General features: G+C 45.8%; 1 protein-coding gene across 3 annotated transcripts in view; it reads left to right on the top strand.

Annotated features, from left to right (window-relative positions):
* The window catches only part of FBXL13 (F-box and leucine rich repeat protein 13), a 656,615-nt gene that overhangs the window by 106,332 nt on the left and 531,371 nt on the right, over positions 1-18,912 (top strand). For all 3 annotated transcript variants that reach the window (XM_063926996.1, XM_063926997.1, XM_063926998.1), the window contains exon 4: positions 16,805-16,872. In XM_063926996.1, coding sequence (XP_063783066.1) covers positions 16,805-16,872 — 68 coding nt within the window. The remainder of the gene's footprint in view (positions 1-16,804; positions 16,873-18,912) is intronic.

Below are 18,912 nucleotides of genomic sequence, written 5' to 3'. Positions count from 1 at the left end.
AAACAAGGAGTGAACATAATACTGTACCTGGACGATCTGCTGATAAAAGCACCATCCAGGGAGAGGTTGTTGCACAGCATTGCCCTCTCCACATGACTTCTCCAGGATCACGGGTGGATTCTGAACCTGCCAAAATCTCACCTGGAACAAACACCGAGGCTTCCGTACCTGAGGATGATACTGGACACGGAGGCACAGAAAGTATTCCTTCCTCTGGAAAAGGCATTGGTACTTCAGTAAATGGTGCAGGACGTCCTCAGGCCGACCCGGATATTGGTGCATATGTGCATTCACCTCCTGGGGAAGATGGTAGCCTCTATGAGGCATTGCAGTACGGAAGGTTTCAAGCAAGACCCTTCCAGCTGGATATGCTGGACAAATGGTCTGGATCGCATCTCCACATGCACCAAAGGATACGTCTGTTGCCAAGAGCCAGGATTTCTCTTCTGTGGTGGCTACAGGCTTCTCACCTGACCGAGGGCCGAAGGTTTGGGATTCAAAATTAGATTCTGCTGATCCCGACGCAAGCCTCAGAGGTTGGGGAGCAGTCACCCAAGGAGAACACTTCCAAGGAAAATAGTCAAGTCAGGAAACCATTCTTCAGATCGACGTTCTGGAACTAAGGACCATATACAACGCCCTTCTGCAGGCAGCACATCTTCTTCAAGATCAAGCCATCCAAGTTCAGTCGGACAATGTGACGGCGGTGCAATGTCAGAGGTGACAAGGATTCTCCTCTGGACAGAGAGACACGCTGTGGCGCTGTACGCGATTTTCATTCCAGGACTGGACAACTGGGAAGCAGAATTCCTCAGCAGACAAGACCTCCACCCAGGAGAGTGGGGCCTTCACCCGGAGGTGTTCAGGAGCTTGACTCTTCGGTGGGGGACTCCACAGATCAACATGATGGCCTCTCGTCTCAACAAGAAGCTCCAGCGGTATTGCTCCAGGTCAAGAGACCCACAGGCGGTGGCGGTGGATGCTCTGGTGACTCCGTGGGTCTATCAGATGTTGTATGTCTTTCCACCACTTCCATTGATCCCAAGACTTCTCAAAAGAATAAAAAGGCAAAGGGTTCAAGCAATTCTCATTGCTCCGGATTGGCCACGATGGGCTTGGTACGCAGATCTACTGGATATGCTTCTGGAGGACCAGTGGCCTCTACCTCTTCGGGAGGATCTTCTACAACAGGGACCATTCGTCTATCAAGACTTACCGCAGCTACGTTTGACGGCATGGAGGTTGAGCGTCAGATTCTAGCCCGGAAAGGTATTCCGGACAGGGTAATTCCTACCTTGATCCAAGCCAGGAAAGGGGTAACGTCAAAACTTTACCACCGAATTTGGAAAAAATACGTCTCTTGGTGTGAAAACAGGAAATTTCCTGTGGTGGAATTTCAACTGGGACGTTTTCTGCTTTTTCTGCGTCTGGTGCAGATGTGGGCCTACGTTTAGGATCCATAAAAGTCCAGATTTTGGCCTTGTCCATTTTCTTCCAGACACAGTTGGCTTCGCTTCCTGAGGTTCAGACCTTCTTGAAAGGTGGTTGTGCCTCCTACGGCACCTTGTGATCTTAACATGGTGTTGAAATTTCTGCAGTCAGATTGATTTGAGGAGGTGGATGTAAAGTTTCTTACATGGAAGACCGTCACACTATTGGCCTTGGCTTCGGCACGGCATGTTTCAGAATTGGGAGTCTTGTCTCACAAAAGCCCCTATTTGATTTTTCATGAAGATAGATCTGAACTCAGAACTTGTCAGCAATTTCTTCCAAAGGTGGTGTTTGCGTTTCATATCAACCATCCAATTGTGGTTCTGGTGCTTGCTGACACCTCTTCTACTTCAAAGTCCCTGGATGTTGTGAGGGTTTTGAGAATCTATGTCAAACGGACGGCTCGTCACAGAAAATCGGACTTGCTGTTCGTGCTTTATGAGCCAATAAAACTGGGTGTCCTGCTTCTAAGCAATTTATTGCTCGCTGGATCACGCTGACTATCCAGCGTGCTTACTCTACGGCAGGCTTGCCGGTTCCTAAATCTGTTCATGCCCTCTCTACTCGGTCGGTGGGTACTTCCTAGGCGGCTGCCCGGGGTGTCTCGGCTTTACAACTCTGCTGAGCAGCTACAGTACTTGGTCTGGTTCGAACACGTTTGCTAAGTTCTACAAGTTCGATACCTTGGCCTCTGAGGACCTTCAGTTTGGTCAGTCAGTTCTGCAAGAACCTCAGCACTCTCCCACCCGGTTTGGGAGCTTTGGTACATCCCCATGGTACTAATGTGGACCCCAGTATCCTCTAGGACGTAAGAAAACGTAGCAAATTATACTCACCGATAATTTCATTTCTTCAAGATACTTCATGGCAGCCATTACTCTGGGGATCGCATCCCATCCCCCAGTTCTAGACAGTTAGTTTTTTTCACACTTCAGGACCGCCCACTTAGGGTACATAGGGCTACTCCTCCCTTTCCTCCGCAGTCTTTTGAGTGTCTCCCAATCGGTTCCTGTGAAAAGAACACTCCAGGGAGGGTAATTATGGGCTTCCATGAAGTATCTTGAAGAAATGAAATTATCGGTGAGTATAATTTGCTACTTTCTTCCACGCTACTTCATGGCAGCCATTACTCTGGGACATACCAAAGCATAATTACAGGGAGGGTAACAATAACAGTCCATAAACCAAATTCATGCTGAATAATTGAATTTATTAGTCACACTGCCTCTTTCAGGTGGGCGCACTGCCACTTTTTCCAAAGTGGGCGCCAGTCACATCAAGAGCATAGTGACTGGAAAAAGTGTGAACTGATGACCAGGTTGCTGCTGCACAGATATCCCTAGTTGACACCTGTGCCTTCTTAGTCCAGGATGCTGCAACTGCTCTAGTCGAGTGTACCTTCAGACTTACTGGTACCTTTTGACCATTCTCCTTATAAACAAATGAAATCAGCTCCGTGAGCCATCTGGAAATAGTCTGCTTAGTAGGTGCTTCACCTTTCTTTACTCCTGAGTGGAGGACAAACAGATGCTTCGTCTTTCTATAGACCTTCACTCTTTCCAAATAAATAGATATTGCTCGTACCAAATCCAAGGTATGTAACTTCTGTTCTTCCTCTGATCTTGGTTGCTGAAAGAATGAAGGCAATACAATTTCTTGGCTCAAATGAAATGTGGAAACCACCTTTGTTAAGAATTCTGGATTCGTTCTTAATACTACCCTATCAGAAAAGATATTCAAATAGGGCTCTTCCGCCAATAATGCCTGAAGTTCACTGACTCTTCGTGCAGAGGTAATGGCTGTTAGAAAGACCACTTTCCATGTTAACAATTTCAGAAATGTTTCTTGCAGTGGTTCAAATGGTGGCAACATCAACGCATTGAGAACCAAGTTCAGATCCCAAGGTGCCATGACTGACCTGACCCGTGGCCTTATCCTCTTTATCGCTTGACAAAATCTTTTAACCAAGTCTTCTTCCGCCAATCACCTATCTAATAACACACTTAATGCTGAGATTTGTACCTTGATAGTAGACACAGCAAGACCTTTATCGAATCCATCATGAAGAACGTGAGAAGTATCAGCCTTTGAAACGTCAAATTTAGCTTCTGCTCAGGCAATGAAAGTTCTCCAAACTCTATAATAGATTTCCGACGAAACTTTCTTCCTTGCATGTAAAAGAAGAGAGATTACCTGTTCTGACAACCCCTTCTTTCTTAGCAGTTCCCGTTCAATCTCCATGCCGTCAAATGAAGACGCTGTATATATGGGTGCATTACTGGCCCCTGATGTAACAAATTCTCCACATTTGGTAATATCCACGGACTCTGGACCGCCATTCTGGTCACCATTGGAAACCAAACTCTCTTCGGCCAATAGGGTAATATTATTATTACTTCCACCTTCTCCTCTCTGATTTTCTTCAACATGCGAGTAATCATGGGAAACGGAGGAAACACATACCCCAGGTTGAATTTCCACAGGAGGGAGAACGCATCTACACCGCTTGACTGTGGCAGATAATATCTTGAAAAGAACCGAGGAACCTTGGCATTGAGATGTGTCGCCATCAGATCCACTTGAGGCTGTCCAAACTGCTTTACAATCTCTCGGAACACTTGAGCATCCAATTTCCACTTTCCTGGTAGGATATGGTGCCTGCTGAGGAAGCCTGCAATAGTATTGCCTCTTCCCGGGACATATAGAGCCGTCATAGACTTCAGATGTTTCTCTGCCCAGATCAATATTCTTGTAACCTCTTGTAACAACACCTGACTCCTGGTGCCCCCTTGGCGATTCAGATAGGTCACCACCGCTACATTGTCCGAAAATATCTTCAGATGTCTTCCACTTTATTGATCCCGGGACCCTACTATTGCGTTCCATACGGCCCTCATCTCTCGCTGATTTGAAGAAAGCCTTTTCTCTTGGATATTCCAATACCCCTGAAGACTTTGCTGGGCCAGATGAGCTCCCCAACCTGACTGACTTGCGTCGGTTGTTAACATTGTGTATTGAGGCTCTGACAGAGACGTCTTGTCTCTCTCTTGATCAAAACAGGACTTATCCACCATGTCAGTGAATTTTTTGTCTCCTGCTGCAGCTTTATTCTGTTGTTCAGCGGAATCCCCCTTTGAGAAAACTCTAACAGATTCCACTGCAATTTTCTCATATTCCACCTTGCCCAAGGAATTATACATATCTATAGTGGACGCCATCATTCCAAGCAGACTCATTCCCAAACGTAAAGATATTTTTTGACATGTTTGAACCATAATTGCCATCTCTCGAATTTTCCTGCATCTTTCTTCTGACAGGGAAATTACATATCTGAGGATATTGACCTGAATCCCCAGGAATTGTAACCGCTGTACTGCTTCCAGGTGACACTTCTACCAGTTCACCAACCATCCATGAAACTGAACGGTTTGCATTGTTATCTGAACTGATTTTTCCACCTTTATCTTGGAACCTCCACAAATCAGCAGATCGTCCCGATATGGCCATACTGCTATATTTCGTTTTCTTAATAGGGCTATAAGTGGAGCAAGAACTTTTGTAAATTTCCTTGGAGACGTGGCCAGACCAAATGGGAGACATGTAAACTGAAGATGCCTTCCTCCTACAAAAAATCCGAGGTATTTCCGAGATGCCCCGCATACAGGTATGTGGAAATAGGCGTCTTTTAGATCCACTGATGCCACGAAGTCTCCTCTTTTTATGCCAGAACGAATGGACTTTGCTGTCTCCATATGACATTCTTTGACCTTTAGAAATTTGTTCAGTTGTCTTAAATCCAAAATCAAGCCTGAAGCTTTCTTTATTAGAAAAATTCGGGAATAAAAACCCCTGTACCTTCCTGCCGACGGTACTGGTTCCACAGCTCTTGACTCGATTAGTTTTTTCCAAACCATCTGTTAAAGCTTTGGTCTCCAATACAGTCTGTGGTTTGCTTGATTTGACAAACTTGTCGTTCTTTGGAACTCTTAAAAACTCTAATCTGTAACCCTCGGTTACCACTTGCAGAACCCATTCGTCTTGAATCGATTCCTGCCAACGACTTGCAAACTGTATAAGCCTGCCCCCTACTGCCACCGGTCCGGGGCTGCTGTAGTAGTCATTGCCTTCTACCACCTCTTCTCCCAGACTGACGAAAGGACATTCTTGACATTCCTGAAGAATATCTATTTCCATACTGACGTCCTGGTCTATAACCTCTAACTTCCCTGAAATGTTGTCTGGTGGATGGAATAGGATATCTGTTCCGTTTGTCTTGAGGTAATCGTGCCGACTTCCCTGCTGTCATTTTCTATATAAGTGATTCCAACTTATTACCAAATAGCAAGGAACCCTCAAACGGCAGAGTGACAAGCCTATTTTTAGAATGTGTATCAGCCGCCCATGAACACAGCCACAGAGCTCTTCTTGCCACAATTCCTGCCGCCATGGACTAGGCCGTGAATTCTATTACATCAAGTGAGGCTTCACACATATATTCGATGGCGTTCATCATGATATCCAAATTTCTTTGCAAATATTGCCTTGAGATTTTTTCCTCTAAATCGGTATTCATGACTCCACACTAAGCCTAAGTGCTCTAGATACTGATGCCAACGCCACCCCTGACCTCAGGGACACTGCTGAAGAACTATGCAGTTTCTTCAAAGAACTTTCCATTTTCTTATCCATACCATCTTTCAAAACAGCTCCATTCTCAAGAAAAATAGTCGTTTTGGACACTACTTCTGCTAAAGCCGCATCAATCTTAGGCAAGAAACACCATTTAAGAAATTGTTCGTCATTAACAGGAAACATACGATCCGTTCTCTTAATATTTCCTGACTGTTTATCAACATTTTGCCATTCTTTAATCATAATATCTTTAAGAGCTTTATGAACCGGAAAATAACGACTCTTCTTCAAACAAAGGATTCTGACTGTCAGCATCAGGCAGTGGTTCTTTAAAATTCATGGATTTATAAACATTTTTCAACAGACTATCCACCAGATCCAAATTAAAAAGCCTGGCGTCCTCCTGAACTTCGCCTGATTCAGCACTAAAGATATCTGGGTAATCATCTTTGAAATTAATAACAGAGGGAAAAGATTCCTGAACCGAATCCAAACCAGTTTGAGATCTTGACCTCTTATTCCCTTGCAGGTTAATTAAATCCTCCTTAGTGACAAAAGTTTTTTTTCATTCAGCTCATTAAATCTTGCAATTGTGTGGGCTGATAATCAGGAGGAGGCTCATCAATTACACAATTTTCACATTGTATAGATCTTTCTACTCCAGAAAATACTTTATCACATGTTGCACAATGTTTAAATAAATGTTTCTTCTTAGATTTTTTTTCTTCCCTGGAAACACACTAAAATAGATAGTATAGCCAATTACTAACAAACCCTAACCTAACTATCTTTAGATAAAGACACATATGCCCTCTAATGAGGACTTACCTCTTTAGGGCAGATTCAGGCTTGTGGGGAGAAGGATCCTTGTCCATCCTGCAGCAGAGACAGTCACCTGCATCTAGTGAACTGCCTGGGCGCCATCTTTAAATATCCTTGCTGGCCTCAAGTGGTCGGGCGCATGCTCAAAACGGGACCCTTCATCAAAGGGACGTGACTCCCCTGCAAGAGCTGACTCCTGGTCACACCGCTTTCCAGCCGCGGTGCAGCGTCTCCAGCACACCCGGCGCCATAGCAACCGGACGGTCTCCGGCCGCGTCACTTCCGGCTTGTGTCACTTCCGGTCACGGTGCTCAGAGTCCCGAAACGCACAGCGTGTGCGCATGCTCAGGCCGCCCGCTGTCCAGTGCCACTGGGAATAAGCCGTTGCTGTTCCTGTTCATGTTGTGTTAACATGGTTTTCTTCTTGTTTGTGTGCTGGTTCGAATCTCACCACTAGGCTTTCTGAATCCTTCTCTCAAGATATGTCCGTCTCCTCGGGCACAGTTTCTAGACTGAGTCTGGTAGGAGGAGCATAGAGGGAGGAGCCAGTGCACACTATTGATTTCTTAAAGTGGCCAAGGCTCCTAATGGTATTTCTCTAGGTACCCTGCCTTTATTTGACACCTGCGGCTCCTCCACCTGCATCGGTAGAATCACATTCCCCCCATGGCCTGTTCCCAGTCCACTTGGTTTTTTTTAATGTATTGCTTGTTTTTAGACATTGCATGTTAGTATTGTATTAAATTCCATTTTATTTACCATACCAGTGTGTTTCAACATACACTTTCACACCTGGGTATTATCCACATACATAGGTGACCGTAAGAGAGACCAGCGCCATTGTAGAGAGCGCACACCCCCTTTTTTCCTAATGGACCTGTCTATACCACATGGTAGTAATGTGGACCCCAGTACCCTCTACGGACTACGAGAAAATGATTTACCGGTATGTAATGAAAATCCTATTTTTGTTTCTGTGCAGGGTAAATATTGGCTGCTTCATTTTTACACTGCAATTTAGATTTCAGTTTGAACACACCACACCCAATGCACATAGTATTGCCCATTAGCTAACAAATTTGCTACTGCGATCAGTTCTGAATTAGGCCCTTTGTCTTTTCCTCTCTAATTAGGGATGCAATACATCCCGTTTTTTTTTCCCGGGATCACACTGTTTCTGGCCTTCCATCCCGGTGTCCTGATAACTGCCATCAGGAAACACAAATGTCCCAGTTCCTGTAATTGGAGGGACCGTTGCAGGACGGAAGAGCCGGTAGCTGGTGGATCCCGGAAAGGCCAATGTGGAAGAAAAACCTGGTGTGTGATATTCTCTGCGTAGTAATATGGCATAATGGGTCTTAATAGCTTTTTTCCTATTGGTTTGCCTTGCTACAGTTTTTTCACTAGTTTTGTTTCTCTAGCCCCTCCCACTGTTTATGTAGCCAATAATTCCTCTGCCAGGCACTGTCCCCGCTCTCTTCATGCTCGCTACTCTCTCTGGTGTCTCTATGGCGGTCATCAAGTCTCTCTGGATCTGAATTGTGTGCACCACCATGGGCATGGTCATTGGCCTGTCAGTTTTCTGCACTCATGAAGGTCCTGACAGGTAGACGTTTGCTGGTAACTGTGATGAACTGCAGGTGGAGGATGGATGATGTCACTATTTTCTTTGCATGTTATATAAAACTAATATGTATGTCTTACTGGTGCCTGTGGGAGATAAGTAGCATATTAGGCGTTGGGGTTGTGTGTATTATGGTAGAAGTACATTTTAGTCACTGTATGTGTGTTTTGCAAAGCATACACATTTGGTGGAGACATACTTTGTGCTGGGATGTCATGGGAGGCTCGCTTGTATACCAGGCAGGCATGGGAGGGTCACTGTGTGCCGGGCAGGCATGGGAGGGTCTCTGTGTGCTGGGCAGGCATAGGAGGGTGAATTGTGTACATTTTCAAGGATGACATTTTAAAGTTCACATCATATGAGATTACATTGAGATGTCATAAACACCACAGATCAGCACCCACCAAAGTTTATATTAACCACAACTGACGATTTTTTCCCAAAAAATCGCTCAGAAATTGTCGTGTAAATTAGGTGAAGAACATGAATTTAACCTTATCCTAAATGATTTTAGTTAAAAAAAAATGATGCGACCATGCCAGTCAAGTGGTTAAAGGGCTTTACATGTTTATCTTCATACAGTCACCTACAGTTCTAAGTAATTCTTTAAATACAGTTGCTGTGGATGATATGTGACTTTCAGTGCGACTCCTGAATGGGTGAGAGTGACCTACACTACACCTGCACTCAACAAATGCTACATTGGTTCCCTAACAATAGCTACCGCACCTGTACAATATCTACAGACACTGGGGCAGATATATGATCCAGCGACCAACGATATGGGGGGGAAGAGGTATCAGCGCACATTATGTGCGCTATACCACTTTCCCCCCTCCATGTATGGTGGCAGCGGTGTGTGTGTGTGTGTGTGTGCACGGCCTAACCCTAGCCGTCAACTCCCACAGACTAACCCTAATTGTCCTCCCCTGCAGCCTAACCTTAACCTGTCCTCCTGCAACCTAACCCTAATCATCCTCTCCCACAGCCTAACCCTAACCCACCCCCTATTGTCTAACCCTAACCCCAAAGCTAGTACTTACCTTCTGGATCAGTCGAGATTCTGACTGTCAAGATACTGGCAGTCAGTATTCTGTCGGGACCCCACCTGTGGGATCCTGACTGAATTCTCACTTATCTGGGTCAGACACATCTTGGTCAGAAAACACATGCATAGCTGACTGATGTTTTCTAAAGTATATGTCATTATTGTCAAATCTAATCTATATAAAGTTAGTAAAATATTGGTTTAGTCAAGTGAAATATAGGTAGGACTCCGTAAGGACCATGGGGTATAGACGGGCTCCGCAGGAGATAGGGCACCTAAAAAGAACTTTGACTATGGGTGTGCACTGGCTCCTCCCTCTATGCCCCTCCTCCAGACCTCAGTTAGATCTTGTGCCCAGAGGAGAATGGGTGCACTGCAGAGAGCTCTTCAGAGTTTTCTGTGGAAAAAGAATTTTGTTAGGTTTTTTTTTTTTCAGGGAGTCCTGTTGGCAACAGGCTCCCTGTATCGTGGGACCGAGGAGAGAGAAGCAGAGCTGGCTTGTAAAGTTGGGCACTGCTTCTAGGCTACTGGACACCATTAGCTCCAGAGGGAGTCGGAACACAGGTCTCACCTGGGGTTCGTCCCGGAGCCGCGCCGCCGTCCTTCTCACAGATGCCGAAGATAGAAGCCGGGTGAGTATTGAGGAACAGGGTTACAAACTGGAATTCGAGGAGGTGCCCCTGCGCCGATTTTTCAAGTCGGCCCTACCAGCTCCCACATCGGAAAGGGATGTAGTGTTAGCTGCAATTCAAACGCTGTGTATACAGCAAGTGATAATCAAGGTTCCCCTGCACCAGCAGGGAAGAGGTTACTACTCAACCCTATTTGTGGTCCCGAAACCGGACGGTTCGGTCAGACCGATTTTGAATCTGAAATCCCTAAACCTGTACATAAAAAGATTCAAATTCAAAATGGAATCACTCAGAGCGATAATAGCCAACATGGAGGAGGGGGAGTTTATGGTGTCTCTGGACATAAAGGATGCGTACCTTCATGTCCCCATATATGCCCCCCATCAGGAATACCTGAGATTCGCTGTACAGGATTGTCATTACCAATTTCAGACGTTGCCGTTTGGACTTTCCACGGCCCCGAGGATTTTCACCAAGATAATGGCGGAAATGATGGTGGTCCTGCGCAAGCATGGAGTCACAATTATCCCATACTTGGATGATCTCCTGATAAAAGCGAGATCAAGAGAGAAATTACTGAGCAGTGTGGCGCTCTCTCTGAGAGTGCTCCAGCAACACGGTTGGATTCTAAATCTACCGAAGTCACAGTTGATTCCGACAACTCGTCTACCGTTCCTAGGTATGATATTGGATACGGAACAAATGAACGTTTTCCTCCCAATAGAGAACGCCCAAGACATCCAGAACATGGTCAGAGACCTGCTAAAACCGAAAAGGGTGTCAGTTCACCAATGCACTCGAGTTCTGGGGAAAATGGTGGCGGCCTACGAGGCCATTCCCTTTGGAAGGTTCCATGCAAGGACGTTTCAATGGGACCTTCTGGACAAGTGGTCCGGGTCCCATCTGCATTTACATCGGAAAATAACTCTGTCCCCAGGAACCAGAGTGTCCCTCCTGTGGTGGTTGCAGAGTGCTCACCTGCTGGAGGGTCGCCGGTTCGGGATTCAGGACTGGATCCTGGTTACCACGGACGCGAGCCTCCGAGGATGGGGAGCGGTCACACAGGGAAAGACTTTTCAGGGTCTTTGGTCAGACCAGGAGTCCTGTCTACACATCAATGTGTTGGAACTCAGGGCCATTTACAACAGCCTTCGACAAGCGGAGAGTTTTCTTTGAAACCTTCCGGTTCTGATTCAATCAGACAATGTCACAGCAGTGGCTCATGTGAACCGCCAAGGCGGGACAAGAAGCAGAGTCGCAATGGCGGAAGCCACAAGGATCCTTCGCTGGGCGGAAAATCATGTAAGCGCTCTGTCGGCTGTCTTCATTCCGGGAGTGGACAACTGGGAAGCAGACTTCCTCAGCAGACACGATCTCCATCCAGGACGATCTCCATCCAGGAGAGTGGGGACTTCATCAAGAAGTCTTTGCAGACGTAACACGTCTTTGGGGAACTCCTCAAATAGACATGATGGCGTGACGCCTCAACAAAAAACTTCGGAGGTATTGCACCAGGTCTCGGGACCCTCAGGCAGTAGCAGTAGACGCACTGCTAACACCGTGGATGTTCGACTCGGGCTATGTGTTCCCTCCTCTTCCTCTCATCACGAAAGTGTTGAGGATCATAAGACGAAGAAGAGTACAGACGATACTCGTTGTCCCAGACTGGCCTCGAAGGGCTTGGTACTCGGATCTACAAGAGATACTCACAGGAGACCCCTGGCCTCTTCCCCTGAGGGAAGACCTGTTGCAGCAGGGGCCCTGTGTATTTCAAGACTTACCGCGGTTACGTTTGACGGCATGGCGGTTGAACGCCGAATCCTAGCAAAAAAGGTGATTCCGGAAGAGGTCATCCCTACTTTAATAAAGGCTAGGAAGGAGGTGACGATAAAACATTATCACCGTATCTGGCGAAAGTATGTGTCTTGGTGTGAGACCAAGAATGCACCTACTGAAGATTTTCATTTGGGTCGTCTTCTCCACTTCCTACAAACAGGAGTGGATATGGGCCTGAAATTAGGCTCGGTTAAGGTACAGATTTCGGCCCTCTCGATTTTCTTTCAGAAGGAATTGGCTTCTCTTCCAGAAGTCCAGACGTTTGTAAAGGGAGTGCTGCACATCCAGCCCCCTTTTGTGCCTCCAGTGGCACCATGGGACCTGAACGTGGTGTTGCAGTTCCTAAAATCACACTGGTTTGAACCGCTTAACAAGGTTGAATTGAAATTTCTTACCTGGAAGGTAGTAATGTTGTTGGCCTTAGCATCAGCAAGGCGAGTGTCAGAATTGGCGGCTCTATCACACAAGAGCTCCTACTTGATTTTTCATGTGGATCGAGCTGAATTGAGGACACGTCCGCAATTTTTGCCTAAAGTGGTTTCGTCGTTCCATGTGAATCAACCTATTGTGGTGCCTGTGGCTACTGGTGACCTGGAGGATTCCAGATCCCTGAACGTAGTCAGGGCCTTAAAAATTTATGTAGCCAGGACGGCTAAAATTAGGAAAACAGAGGCTCTGTTTGTCCTGTATGCGGCCAATAAGATTGGCGCTCCTGCTTCAAAGCAGACTATTGCTCGCTGGATCTGTAATACGATTCAGCAGGCTCACTCTACGGCTGGATTGCCGGTACCAAATTCGGTTAAGGCCCATTCCACTAGGAAGGTGGGCTCTTCTTGGGCGGCTGCCCGAGGCGTCTCGTCTTTACAACTTTGCCGAGCGGCGACGTGGTCGGGGTCAAACACTTTTGCTAAATTCTACAAGTTTGATACCCTGGCTGATGAGGACCTAGCGTTTGCTCAGTCGGTGCTGCAGAGTCATCCGCACTCTCCCGCCCGATTGGATGCTTTGGTATAAACCCCATGGTCCTTACGGAGTCCCCAGCATCCTCTAGGACGTAAGAGAAAATAAGATTTTAAACCTACCGGTAAATCTATTTCTCCTAGTACGTAGAGGATGCTGGGCGCCCGTCCCAGTGCGGAAACTCTGCAAGGCTTGTATATAGTTGTTGCTTACATAAGGGTTATGTTACAGTTGACATCGGTCTTGGACCGTTACTGTCGTTTGTTCATACTGTTAACTGGTTATGTATGTTCCAGGTTACATGGTATGATTGGTGTGGGCTGGTATGAATCCTGCCCTTGGATTGCTAAATCCTGCCTTGTATTGTCCATCTCCTCCTCTGGGCACAGTTCTCTAACTGAGGTCTGGAGGAGGGGCATAGAGGGAGGAGCCAGTGCACACCCATAGTCAAAGTTCTTTTTAGGTGCCCTATCTCCTGCGGAGCCCGTCTATACCCCATGGTCCTTACGGAGTCCCCAGCATCCTCTACGGACTAGGAGAAATAGATTTACCGGTAGGTTTAAAATCTTATTTTTTGTCTAAATGATAGATAGATAGATAGATAGATAGATAGATAGATAGATAGATGTGGCAACATGCATGTATGATGTGATTTTTGACGTGTATATAATAAAAAGTAATTTATTTATAAGAATGACATCACATGAAAAATGAATTATATATCTATAATAATAATTATGCCAAATTGGATAGTTGAACACCTTGATTTTTATATAGGAATATAAGCTGTGGATAAGCACCTGCAATGCTGATATAACAATGTGTCCGGTGTCAATTTCCAGAGATATACCTTTGAGAAAGTCACATGATATGTGACGAAACGCGTTAGGACCCTGCCCTCTTGCACACCTTGACTTTGGACTTTGTTGAGATAGCAAGCTGCTGACTGAGTCACCCCTGCTCTGGCTCCACATCCCGGCGCAACGCCATCTCTGTCCGCCGCTCTCATCAGCACGCCGCTGACAACCCGTTGCACCCGCCTGACGATAGTACAACTACCTCCCTGCTGCACAGCAAACAGTGGGCACTGCAGGACTATACAGCCGAGGACGCTCGGTCTGTACCAGCCCACAGAGAGGTATCTATCAACTCATCCGGCAACAGGTATATTTGCTATATTGAGACTGCATACTCCGGCAATTTTATTCTCATCACCAACTGACTGGTTGTTCATTTACTGTGGACACTATCTCTGGAAATTGACACCGGACACATTGTTATATCAGCATTGCAGGTGCTTATCCACAGCTTATATTCCTATATAAAAATCAAGGTGTTCAACTATCCAATTTGGCATAATTATTATTATAGATATATAATTCATTTTTTATGTGATGTCATTCTTATAAATAAATTACTTTTTATTATATACACGTCAGCTCCTATTTTCATTGCTCCAACACATTGCGCAGCCGTTCCCTCCCTATTCTTTACATTTGTTTCAATAAACACCCACACAGTGTTTTTTACGACAGCGCAGGTGCTGGAGCAACTATAATTAATATTGGTTGTATTTTTATATTCTAAGGCGCTATACAGCAGGTTCTTTGTTGTTTTCTCATGATGTGATTTTTCACCTCTGTGTTCTGGCCATGTGATTTACATACTTCATAAACAGCCTCTGTGATGTCACTTAGCCTTAATAGAAAAGTCACTGCTTTGTTGAAAACTGTCAGATATCTGCTTATATGACATCTCACATTGTAAGGTAAGCCTTTTTTATCCTAAATGTTATATGAAAATAATGTTAAAAGGGGATGCAGTCAATTAACCTACAATCAAAATCCCGACGGCCAAAATACCGACAACCATTGGCCGATGGTCAAAATACCAATAAGGTCAAAATACCGACATTTAAAATACCGACAAGGTCAAAATACAGACATTTAAAATGTCGACAGTTCAAAAAGTCGATACAAGTTTTTCATGATTTTTTCATCGAAACCGACTTGTTCATACTCTGCCATCCCAGTAGACCTGGAGGGGGAATCGACCTATGTCGACATACACACACAAAAATGATGAAAAATGCGTGTCGACTTTTTGACCATCGACATTTTAAATGTCTGTATTTTGACTGTGTTGACATTTTAAATGTCGGTATTTTGCCCTTGTCAGTATTTTGACCGTTGGTCAATTGGTGACGGTATTTTGATAGTCGGGATTTTGATCATAGTTATTTCATACTGATCCCGTTAAATCAGTGGAGGATAGATAGATATGAAGAACTGCAGGTAGGTTGTAAATTATAACCACAATACTCTACTAATGTGATTTACTAAATAAGTGTTAGTTATCAATTGTATCTGGTCATACAGCTGTGTCCTCATACACTGTGGCTTCAGCCGCTCCAAACAGCCCTTCTGGGCAACTTGACTACGCTGAGCGTCTTATTTTCACAAAAAAAGCAACTCTGTGACAAAACTACTTTGGTAAATCACATTGTTGATGCGTGACATTTGTACATCTGTGTGCGAATGAGTCTGAATCTGTATACAAAGTGCTACGATGCTGTGGATTTTTCTCACACCATGGGCCTAATTCAGACCTGTTTGCTCGCTACGGGTTTTTTGCAGTCCTGCGTTCGCATAGTTGCCGCCCATAGGGGAGTGTATTTTCGCTTTGCAAGTGTGCGAACGCCTGTGTAGCAGAGCTGTACAAAAAGATCTTGTGAAGTCTCTGAATAGCCCAGGACTTTATCAGCCGCTGCGAACACTTCAGCCTGTCCGGGACCGGAATTGACGTCAGGAACCCTCCCTGCAAACGCATGGATACGCCTGCGTTTTTCCAACCACTCCCAGAAAACGGACAGTTGACACCCACAAACGGCTTCTTCCTGCCAATCTCCTTGCGAACGCCTGTGCGAATGGATTCTTTGCACAAACCCATCGCTGAGCGACAATCTGCTTTGTACACACCTATGCATTGCGGTGCATAAGCATGCGCAGTTTAGACCTGATCGCAGGCTGTACAAAAACGCAGCCTAGCGACCAGGTCTGAATTAGGCCCAAAGTTCCATTGTGCTTCATATGCAACTTTGTATGTGCATAAAACTAATTCCTGTGAAGTTAAAGTCATAGCCCAGCATATGTAGTACCCTTTGGTGTTTCACTCTGTCTGTGATGCTAGTAAGGTGCAAAATATAAAGAGAAAGATGGTATGCTACACCTCTCTGAGCAGCTTAGTCATGCCGGGTGCAGGGCTGAATTTAGGGCCACATGGACATGGGACTGAAAATGATCAGGGTGAGAAGCAGAGTAGCAGAGACCAGTACTGTATGGATGTGGTAGGGCCATGTGGACCTATACAACTCCAAGCACGATCAGCCCCAGTGTCTCCGTAAATATGTAAAAGCGGACAAATTGCATAATTTTGTCAGGAAAACAGAAATACAAATTGTATTTAATATTATGACTTACAGCTGACCATGTGGCCGGTCATTATATTGCCATCATGACAATGGGCCTATTTTTCTGTGCAGGTCTGGAGCTGTAGCCCCGTACGTCCCATTCTGGGCAAATGTTGTGCATATGTTTGGTGAATAATATATTTAATAGGTGACATAAATAGAGAAAATGTGAATCTGTGCCTTGCCTATCAAATAGTTGATTAAGTGATTATGGTGCATATTCTGGATACAAACCAGAGGATTTTCCGATTGCTTAACATTCTTTTAATGCAGCTCTTTTTTCCATTCAGGTGTCGCCAGAGCTATTTAAAAAGGCATATTCATTTTACATCAACAAATTGCAGAGGGTGTACTTTGAGTGAGTATTTTACCACCTGACAAAGTGGATCAACATGTTAAGCAAAAAAACCTTTTAAAATATTTTTAGATAGTAAGGTCATCTGATATTGTGTCAGATTTATCCAGGCTTTCTAAGCTTGTCAAAGTTTTACTGACCTAGATTGATGGAAAGAGTTTGGATTTGTGTGCACTTCTAAGTTTATCATTTGGTCCCAATACACATTTAAAAAAAAAAAAAAATAGTGCACATGGTTTTGCCCATTAGCTAACAAATTTGCTGCTGCAATCAGATCTGAATTAGGCACTTTGTCCCAAGTAATAAATGAGTTGAATATAATTTCTCTTACGTCCTAGAGGATGCTGGGGACTCCAAAAGGACCATGGGGTATAGACGGGATCCGCAGCAGCTTGGGCACACTAAAAAGATTTTAACAGGGTGTGAACTGGCTCCTCCCTCTAAGCCCCTCCTCCAGACCTCAGTTAGACTTTGTGCCCAGAAGTGACTGGACACACACACTAGGGGAGCTCTACTGAGTTTATCTGGAAAGACTTTTGTTAGGTTTTTTATTTTCAAGGAGACCTGCTGGCTACAGGCTCCCTGCATCGTGGGACTGAGGGGAGAGAAGTCAGACCTACTTCTTCTAAGTTAAGAGCTCTGCTTCTTAGGCTACTGGACACCATTAGCTCCAGAGATTTCGATCACTTGGTTCGCCTAGCTCAGTGGTTTCCAAACGTTTTTGAATCACGGCACCCTAGAGTATCAGAAGTTTTTTCACGGCACCCCTAGGCCAAAAATTTCTTATTGAGAAATTTAGAAAGAAATATTACATTAAGTAGATCGCATTTATATGTCATCCTTAGGGTCAGTTGTGTGGTGAGGGACAAGATTTGCTTCTGTTTGGCCACATATTTCATGACTGGCAGCCACCAGCACTGGTTTTGCCTATTATATTGACCATGAATAATTTGAATTGGTCCTGGACCACCAACCCAGGGCACCCCTGCAAGTGTCCCGAGGCACCCCAGGGAGCCACGGCACACAGTTTGGGAACCTCTGGCCTAGCTGCTTGTTCCCGGAGCCGCGCTGTCACCCCCCTCACAGAAGCCAGAAGAAAGAAGCCGGGTGAGTATGAGAAGAACCGAAGACTTCAGTGACGGCAGAAGACTTCAGTAATGAGGTACAGCGCAGCGGTAGCGCTGCGCTCCATGCTCCCACACACATCACCAACGGCACTTGCAGGGTGCAGGGCGCTAGGGGTTAGCGCCCTGGGCTGCAGTTACTGGGATCGGTGGCTGGCAGAAAACAGACTATACTGTCAGGGCCGGTTCAAGCCCGCTCTGCGCCCAGGGCAGGAAACGGGTGTGGCTTAATACAGGGGGCGTGGTCAGTTACGCCCCCTGTACAGTAGTAGCGCCGCTTGATTGCTGAGCGGTGCGCGATGACGTCATCGCGCACCGTTCAGCAAAGGTACTCTCCACGAAGGGAAACTAGACGCTACGCATCTAGTTCCCTTCACAGGAGGCACAGACGGGGGAAACAGCGAGCAGCGGAGGGCACAGCAGTGGCGGATCTTGCCATGGTGCGGCGCCCTCCGGATGGCGCCAGCGCCCTCCGGAAGGCGGCGCCCCGGGCAAAAGTCCTGCTTGCCCGTGGCAAGATCCGCTACTGTATACGGTGTCCGGACACCATATAGATTACCCCCGCCAGTGTGCAGATGTGAATTTTAGCTGGCTACAGCGCGCCGGGAAGGGGCGGGGCTTAGCCGCACATTGCTCACCAGCGCCATTTTCTTCTATCTCTACAGTGCTGCAGAGACGCTGGCCCGGACCTCCAAGCTCCCACAAGTAACAAGGAGGAAACGGGGGGGGGGGGCACATAGAATTTGGTGCTTTCATGTATGTTAACAGCGCTGATCATATATACTAGTTTTTTTTAGTGTATGGGCGCTGGGGTGTGAGCTGGCATACTCCCTCTGTGTTTCTTCCTAAGGGCTTCTCTGTGGGTCTGTCCCCGTGCTTGTGGCCTGTGTGGGTGTGTCGGCACGAGGTGTCGACATGT

This window comes from Pseudophryne corroboree, chromosome 6 (assembly GCF_028390025.1).
Source record: "Pseudophryne corroboree isolate aPseCor3 chromosome 6, aPseCor3.hap2, whole genome shotgun sequence".
Lineage (NCBI taxonomy): Eukaryota > Metazoa > Chordata > Amphibia > Anura > Myobatrachidae > Pseudophryne > Pseudophryne corroboree.
The sequence above is the reverse complement of the archived record's forward strand: the minus strand, read 5'-3'. Positions and strand labels throughout refer to the sequence as shown.